This window comes from Dermacentor silvarum, chromosome 9, assembly GCF_013339745.2.
Source record: "Dermacentor silvarum isolate Dsil-2018 chromosome 9, BIME_Dsil_1.4, whole genome shotgun sequence".
In the NCBI taxonomy this organism is placed as follows: domain Eukaryota; kingdom Metazoa; phylum Arthropoda; class Arachnida; order Ixodida; family Ixodidae; genus Dermacentor; species Dermacentor silvarum.
The window spans coordinates 93,299,975-93,309,138 of NC_051162.1; the positions used below are offsets into that span (position 1 = coordinate 93,299,975).

The window sequence follows — 9,164 nt, forward strand, 5'->3', positions numbered from 1 at the left end:
AAGTTCCTTATAAGTCGAACATTATGCTCCACTCACTTAATGCAACCCATGCGGAAAGAGTGTAGCGCATGCCAGCGACGGAGTGGAACAGGAGCCGGGTTCATTGCACAAGCACAAGACAGAGCAACCTTGACTACATGTTGCGACTGTCATATATTCAATATACAGCTGCGTAAATGTCATTCGTTTCCTCGGTCCTAGGTATTGCGTTTGTAGACAGATGCTCGCTCTCTCATCTTTGCAGTCAAGTTATGACCTTAGGCTCTCCACAGTATTTCAAGAAACTGACACCTACTTAACGAAACAGCGACAGCGCAAACCAAGTCAAGGATAAAGAAAGGAGGCGAGACATAAAGAGGCTCGCAAATCTCGCCTTCTCTGTCCTTGTCTTGGTTTGCCCTATTGCTGTTTCGTAATATACCAACACGCCCAGTCTTCTCTCCTAACATCTACCTATTTTCAGTTATATAGCATACGAGGGTTTGTTGGCCTGTTGCTTAAGTTCACGTCCTATAGGTGACGCCGTCGGTCAAAAGGATGTTCCACATCCGCACCATGGCCATGAGTGGCGATGACTGACACTCTCAGGGTCAACTAGATCGTGTACACATACATAAAAACCCAATAGCACGGACGTGGGAACAGCCGTCGCCGCAGCTCGGTTGGTAAGAGCATCGCATGCGTAATGAGGAGGATGTGGATGCCGCTCCTACCGGCGGCGTTGTTGTTTCTTTTAAATGCGTAAGCCTTTCTATGCCTACCCAACGAGAAACATGTCCGTCTGTCACGGAAGACAAATGCAATGGCTCATACCCCCGTAATGCTAAGGCTATACAAGCGCTCGATCAGCAAAGTGAAGCGAACAGTGCATACATTCATTGAAGATTCACCCATACAACACACAGAACAGCATATGTTTCAATAAAGAACAATCTCAAAACAAGCATCTGAGCCATCAATAAAGAATTGCACACCCCCCTCAACACATGCTTGTAGTGTTCGTTTTGCAACACTTTCGCTGGACATCCGCTTTGGCAAGTTTATAACGACAGATGAGGGTTGATAAGACTCGGATACAGTCCGGTAAGGGTTGATAAAGGTCGGATGTATAGTCCGATAAGGTTGATAATGACCAATAAAGCTTGCTAAGTGTTTGTGCTGGTCGGATCAAGTTTCATAAGATTGATAATAACACCGCGCTGCGTGGAGACGAGCAAGTGGCACAATGCTTGCGCATACTTACACAACTCCAATGGAGTTTCTGCGTAAATTGTTTTTGTCCTTTTTAAATATTTCCCTTCGCCTGAACATTTATACATTTCGATTAAAACAACATATAATTTCCCCTCTGCTTTCCTGACCTTATTATACGTTAGCGTCATATGGTTGTGACTAACAATGATTGTGCAGAAATCATCGACGATAATTTGTCAATGTAGGCAAATAGCCCGAACCAACGAACGAACGAACGACTGCCGAAGCGCGGAAATGAATAACATTTGAGTACGATCATTACGTTGCACCGGTCCTGCTTGGCGCATTTTATGCATTACGTTTTTGACGTCGGTACCTGGAAACATTGTTGCCGTTACCACATTAGCAACGCGTCAGAACGTCCGACCGGCGAATGCGCACCCGCGGACGGCGAAGCCACCGCAGCCGCTTGGGGTGACTAAAAACGACCGCCTTGCCATCACGCCCTTTTCCCGTAATTTCCATTATAGCTCTTTATTTTTCTTATGACTAGGCATCGAGATTCTCACGTGACTCTCCCACGTGGCATCGCGCTCGTGAATTCAAATCGTCGAGGAGAAATGGCGCGTTCTCCACGCATCGCCGCACACACGTGGCTCCCTCCGGCGGTGCGCGTTCCGTTTTCCGTAGCGCGATGTTGACACACGGAAACGCACGCAGAGACGCACAAACAGCGAGCCTCCTCCGACGGTCTGTACCCACTCGGGCAGGGCTTAGCAAACCGACAGATTGATCGACCACAACGAACGTGGCAGGAAGTAAAAGCAGCGCTCGCCCGCGAGCGTACGCATGAATACCCATCATTCAGTCGTTACTGCACGTGACCTATAGATGGAGCTCTCTTCATGGAAGTGCATCATTCACTTTCTCTCTCTCTCTCATCTCAGAATCCTTCCTTTCGGCGCAATCGTTGAACTCTTCGCGCGCTGGTTCCACGCAAGACAAGGTTGCGGCGTTTTATTAAGCATGAAATGCATTTAGCTCCCGTTGTCGGCGACCTTCGAGTGACCTTGAGCCAAAAGCCAGAGCCGTTATCCGGGCGCTCAAACGAACTCAAACGAGAACATCGGGGCATCGTTGCGAGAATTAAGAGAAATTTAGTTCAACAAACTCCTTCGTGAAAGTACATGTGAACTTGGTTTCAAGTGCAATAAAACATCCAAATACGAACGACAATGGCACATGCCATCAACAGGACACGTTATGAAGAATTAGAACACACTAAGGTGCCATACAAGTCAACGTTTTTAGATTTTTCTTACCTATCTAAAAACGCAGATTTAATCTAATCTAAAATCGTTGATACAAGTCTGGCACAAAACGAGATCATCCGGGCAACCAGTCAAAACTTAAGAAAATGGGGTCTCTGGCCCCTGTTGTGAAGTCCGAGGTCCGAGCGGCCACGAAGGTTCCATGGATGATGCCGTGCCAGGTTCCGGGATAATGAGAAGTCCAGTGAGATCAGAAAATTTTTATATACACTGTACATGTTGGTATTTTACAAGAAGGGCTCCATGACTTGTCTTTGGACGGTTTGACAGCACATTTGTTTTGTTGCCAGTAAGCCGTTGTTCATACTGCAATTTATACGGTTTATGAGTTTACGAGCTTCCTACAATGTTTCATGCAACACATAGTTTGTTTTCGCTGTCAATGCTTCGCCTTTCGGGCGAAGTTTTGACTTTTTAATGCGGTTAACGTTCTTAAGATTTAACGCAATTCCAAGTATCTATCTGTCTCCGGATCTAGCCGTTTTCCTTGCACGTCAACTTGTGTCACTGCGTATGTGCTATTGTATATGTACATACCACTGGTATGTCCGCTCTTCAATGAACCTCCTTGATGCCAACTTGGGCGTGTTTCAGTTCTCGTTGCCCGTGTGCGAAGAGTTAATTCGCTTGCTAGCACTGCGTATTATCGATTTTATCGTACTGGATGTTTGGCCGTATACTATCGTACGGGATATTTGTCACTAAGTATGGGCCGCTCTTCAAAGAAAATCTTTGACGCCAACTCGGTTGACCGGGTATGTCGCGCTCTTCAATGACCCTCTTTGGCGACTCTTTGGGTCACGGGACATGTACTACTGTGTATGCGCCGCTCTTCCTAATAACTATCATAACATATAAAACATATCATCACCAATTACACACCCATCATAAGATAGATTGCTATCACAAAAACGCCGCCAATAGTCTCCAAAATATGGATGCGTCGCCATTTTTTTCTTATTGGGTCGATTTCTTTTAGTTCGGCGGGGATAATGTTTTCCCGCATTAGCTCAATTAGGGGCAGAAGAACAGGAATTATACGGCGTTCAAAAGTATCGATATTGCTTGATTGGCGGGTATAGCTTCAACTTGACTGCACTCTCTGCACCATGCAGTTCAGGGAGTGCAGCACATTCGTCCTCGAATCGACAGTGCAGCATGCGCCCCCTGTAGCACGCTGCTCGGTTCGTCTCCTTGCAGTAGCCATGTTGGGCATGAGCTAACGATCCTCCTGCACTCGCCATTGCAAGTGAAGTTGTGCGAGTCGATGTCAGCAGACATGATTGAGAGCTAGTTGATTAGTGGTCCATGGCCGGCAGTGTCTCCCGCTCTAGTCTAGCCATAAGCGAGTTAGAAGTTTAATAGACGCTTGGGCGATTGTCAGGAGATGAGCGCCTAATTGCCTTCGTTCAAACGACTTCCTCGTGGAATGCTTTTCCTGGCGAAACAGCATCCATGTCCACCACATATTCGTTATCACTCCGAAGTACAAACACAATAACAATTAATGGGATAATAACGAAAGGAAATACACTCGGCATTCCTATATGCCCATTGGTCGAAAAGGCTTAACCGCCGGCTTCAGACGACAGAGTTCGTCCGTCGCCGCGCTTTTCTTCTCGATTTAATTGCCACGAGACGCGCAGCTATCACGGCGCATCTCGCACGAGGTTAACTCGTGCGGCATCTCTCGAGAACTTGTCCAAGAAAGCTGGCATCAACGAGAAGCTTCCTCTGACCATAGCCTCCGTGATGTGAGGATGTGATCACGGAGGCCACGTTCCAACCGTGGAGTTTCCTACAAAAAACTACCGGAGCTGTGATCACTCAGCTGCCATGTCGGGTGGTTCATGCATTTGTCTAATCTTCGCGCTTGTGGTTTCAAAAGTTCTTGAGGCGTTATTTTTTATACTTTCTTACTCTAAATTTCCAAGCAATCATAGCTTTCTAAACGCATGAAAGCAATTACTTTATCCGCACAGACATATAATCAATGCGAATTGTTGCGTTCAAAATTGGCGAAGTCAAGAAGCTGTTTGAAGCCATAGGGGTGAAGTTCGAACCAGCATACTCTACTAATTTTTGTAGCAAGTCATGCCTCTGACCAACTCCTATTCGTGTGCAAAAAACGCGCCACGTGGTCCTGGCTGCGAACTATATGCAGCGTCGATCGCTCTATGCAACCTGTGGAGCCTTGTTAGCCGGCGCTACGCCGAGCCCGTGGCTAAAACGAGTCGCATGTTGTTTGCGCTTTCTGCTTGTAATAGGGCCTCGAAAATTCGAGACGATCTGATTAAGAAAAAAAAAATGTTGCCGAAATAGAAACAATGCGTAAGTCATAGGAATGTACCTTCCCACTTGTGCGGAAGACAAGCTTTGCGAAATGCCTTGCGCATTAGAATGAGCGAGCTTCATTTTTACATCGCCACCATTTTGTACGTAACGCATCGAACTCAATTTCACACGTAAATATCAAGTCGATCCACCTTTTTAGGGCACGTTTTCTTTCTCTCTCTTTTCAGCCCCTCTCGCTTTCTCTCCTTCCTACGGTCTTTCAATCGTTGGTCTCCTTCCCCATGCAAAAATGGAATACAGGCGACTACTCGCACGCCGGCAGAAATCTCTGCGTTTCGCTAAACACCTTTATCTCTATCTTTCTGGTTCGCGCTGGAACTTTCGACAACCTCATTCCCGTGACATCCGTCGATATATAACCAGCCGGACCTATTGTTGTCCGTTAAGCTAACCGCCATCAAGCATACGCGTTCATATTGTTTACTATGCTCTGCATCTCCATGGTCAAAGGTTCACGCGCAACCACGTCCCCCCCCCTTCCTCAGGTCCCCTTATTCGACGCCAGTCGAGCGTGGTCTGACGCAACGTAAACAGTCGTGCGTGCGACACGAGCAGTGGGAGGTTATCGGAGAGAGGCAGTCAGTCGAATCCGTCGGTATTGAGCAGTTCGAACGTTCAAGGCCGACCACAGCGCCGCTAATGCTGACCGACTGAGAGAGGAGACGGAGACGTGCGCGCGCGGGAAGCTGCTTGGCCTCATGCGCGAAGCGGTACAACGCGGCCGCGAATTTTCGCATTCGTCGATGGACAAAACCTGCAGTTACAAGGCGATCTTGAGAAATAAAGTGAATACATTCGAGGAGTGGTCCTCGCACTTTTATGTCCCGTGACGCAACCTGGTAACTTTTACTGCGACGGTACTTAGTAGCTCGACGTTGGGTTTACTATATATATAGTCTAGAGCACTGCACGGGCCAATTTTTGCGGCCCGGCCCGGGCCCGTTCTTACATTGGGCGGCCCCCCGAGCCCGATCAAAACTTTTATGGCGAGACCCGGGCCCGGCCCGGGCCCGGATATAATCTACGTTACCCGCCCGGCCCGGCCTGCCACCCCTTTACGTTAGGCCCGAGCCCGGCCCGAACCCGGCCCGAACCCGGCCCGAGACCAAAAAATACATGTTCTTCAGAGTTGAGACACCCGAGAATAACTCGCTGCACGTTACTGCGCACCACCAGAAAGCCCGAGCCCGGCCCGGGCCCGCGTCAAAAAAAACCCGAGCCCAGCCCGGGCCCGGGTCAAAAAGGACACGCCGTGCCCGAGCCCGGCCCGAGCCCGTGAAAAAACTGCTCTACCCGGCCCGGCCCGGGCTTTCGGGTAAGCCCGAGCCCGTGCAGTGCTCTACTATATGCGTCTGTCTGTCATTGCCATTAAGGTAAGGACGACGTTTTATATATATGTATATATATATATATATATATATATATATATATATATATATATATATATATATATATATATATAAACGAGAGGAAAGGAAACCAAGGGGCTCGATTTTTATTAGTCATATCATAAGAGGCCAAAAATGACACCAAGGACAGCATATAGAGGAATTGTACGTCGTTCTTAATTGAATTGGAGAAATGTTAAATACACTGAGATGGAAGTAGATGAAAAAAAGAACGGTGCCGAAGGTGGGATACGAACCCACGTCCTCGCATTACGCGTGCGATGCTCTCACAAAATGAGATACCGCGGCGCCGTTTTGGTATGCCTTGCCGACCGTTGCACGTGCACGTTTCCTCTCGATATGTTTGAGGAAATTCGGTGGTTTATTGCAACGTACACATTCACCATCGTCGTCGAAATATGCGCATGCGGGAGCCACGCATTGCTATGGCAACCGTTGTCTTTTTGGAGGAGCGAAGCGAGTACCGCGGCGGTGGAAGATACTGAAATTTACCTTGACGTGGTCACTTGTTAGGCCAACTCTTTCTGGCGTCACTTTTATCGCGTTACACTCCCACTTAAGTTCTTATATCATTCCTGCATAGGCCACGCCCCACCACACAACCTTGTCTTCATCTTAGCAGTGAGCTTTTGTTTATTGCCTACGGCAGTCACAAGTCGCACTCACGGGCCCTGTGGCAATGTGCAGGTGGTAGCCGGACGCGCTAACCACTGCGCCATTGCGCATCTTTTGATCTCGATAATTTATGCGTGAGTTTGTGCACTGCATAGATTCTGAGACTGGTGGCGTCTGTACGCGTTTCGGGGGACATACAACAGAGATTATAGCACAACGGGCGAGAAAGACGTGGCGTGTATCGCGGAGAAGTTGTAGAGCCGCTGTGCGGGGCTGCTGCACTCACACTGAAAGCGTTGAGAGCCGAAGGAATCGCTGGTGTCCACTTTTCTTTTAAACAAATTCAAACAGCGGTCAAAAACAGACTTCGCAATGATAGGATCACGAATCGGGAAACTTGGTAACGATTCATGGCGAACTTCGCCACTTCCGCTAACTCGGTGGCGACCATTATGGGTCATAGAAGACGCATATTTTGTTACTTGCCACTGGTTTGACCTGTGGCGATGAGGTGGACCGCGCACTAATGAACCAGCCTTTCGACTGAACTGTAAAGAACTTTTTTTTTTTGCACGTTGTAGTCAGGGTGACAACGATGGAGGTCGTCAAGACACATAAATAAGGGCAACTGCTGGCGTTCCGAATGGTTCTGAGATGCCCGCAACTGTTGTCAGACGTGTACAAGCAACCGCATTGCGACGCCGCTTTCGCTGACCCTTAGAATACTGTGTAGACTCTGCAATTACTTGACAAGTGTAGCCGAGCAGCATTCACTAACGAGAGAAGCAGCGGGGAAATCCCGACGACTACTTCAGTCTTCAATAAGCCAGCTATATAATTGGTCAGTCTATGCAACTTCTGCTGATGCGAACAAACTTTTTCTTTAAGTCTTAACACACTCCTCTGTGTAACACTTTGATGACCCTTAGAGTAACAATGAGAAATAAAACGATCTGCGGAGGCGCGTAAACAGGTGCAGTGTGGTAGCTAAGCCTGAAGCCCGCACTTTCTGATGCAGTCGAGTTTGAACTCAACTTCCACTGGCGAAACATCGATAGTGTACGGCGTTCATGAGTCGATTGATGGACATGACAACTAATAAAACCACCGGTCTTGCGGAAATCTATAGGCCACCGCTGTCGCAGCCTCTGAGGAAAATTTGGAACACAGACGTGGGGTAAAAGGGTAGCGGTTTGTACTAGCTGGTATTTCATAATTACATTGTGTACTCGTCCTTTGCCTAGCGCTATAAAGCTCTCGCTAACAAACGTGGGACTGCAGAATTTCCATACTAGCTGCTGGTCGCGTTCTCGACTACAGTATCGTCGTTGTCAGTGTACCAATGACTGGTATACCTACTTAAGAAACTTAATGTGCATCAGCTCAATTTGCAACTCTTGGAGCAACGCACAACCAGATAGATTATCCGTGAAGGAGGAAGTCGGGCGTGAGGCCATCTTGGAGCACGTCACGTCACGTGGTTCTGTGGCCTGATCCACTCATTACTCAGGCTTTCCGGCCTTATCTTCAGCCAGCAACCATTCGGGGCGTGGCTTGCAAACATTTTCATGTTCCACACGTCGACGCGTATACTAAAAACGAACGCGTTCCTTTCCGGAAAACAGCGCCGGCTAAACCCTTTCAGCAAGCCCACAACAAGCATGCGTGCAGGCCCCAAAACGTGTACTCCGTCTTACCAACTCCATGCAGTGCAATATCGGCTAGGGCTCGTGTCAACCAATCCGCAACGAGAGCAAACTGCGTGTATCAGAAAAGGTAGGAGGGCGCTTGCCCAATGTCGGATACTAATCCTTCCGTGAAGCTTTTCCATACAGCAGGCGTCACGCTGTGGGTGATCACAAACAAAGTTCTCCTGGTTCTAGTTTCTTGTTGGCTGACGAGGCCCATAACTTTGCATGCAGTGCTCGGAGTTGGGCGATTTGAAGCATAGAGATTGAAAAAGAGAAGACCCACTCTGAGGCACGTGGAACACGGCCAGGGTAACGCCCGTGAGCAGGTCCGGAAGCAGGTCGTGCCTGACGTCGTAGTGACGCAACCAGGTCGCGATGGGGAAGCATCCCAGCAGCCGGGACTTGAAGCCCCGCCGCTTCCACTTGCGTCCCCACGCGTGTCGTAGTCGCGGCACAAGCCGACCTTTCGCGGTGGGCCTCTGCTGGGCGAACTCGGTGTCGAAACCGTCCTGGGTGAACCCGTGCCTGGCCCGTGCAGCGGGGTATCCCGCCGGACCGCGAGCGGTCAT

The 9,164-nt window shown here is 48.7% G+C and overlaps 1 protein-coding gene across 1 annotated transcript in view; it reads right to left on the minus strand.

Annotated features, from left to right (window-relative positions):
• The window catches only part of LOC119463742 (solute carrier family 26 member 6-like), a 70,294-nt gene extending 61,130 nt beyond the window's left edge, over positions 1 to 9,164 (minus strand). Inside the window, exon 1 of the mRNA XM_049655360.1 lies at positions 8,879 to 9,164. Within this exon, the coding sequence (XP_049511317.1) occupies positions 8,879 to 9,164 (286 nt within the window). The remainder of the gene's footprint in view (positions 1 to 8,878) is intronic.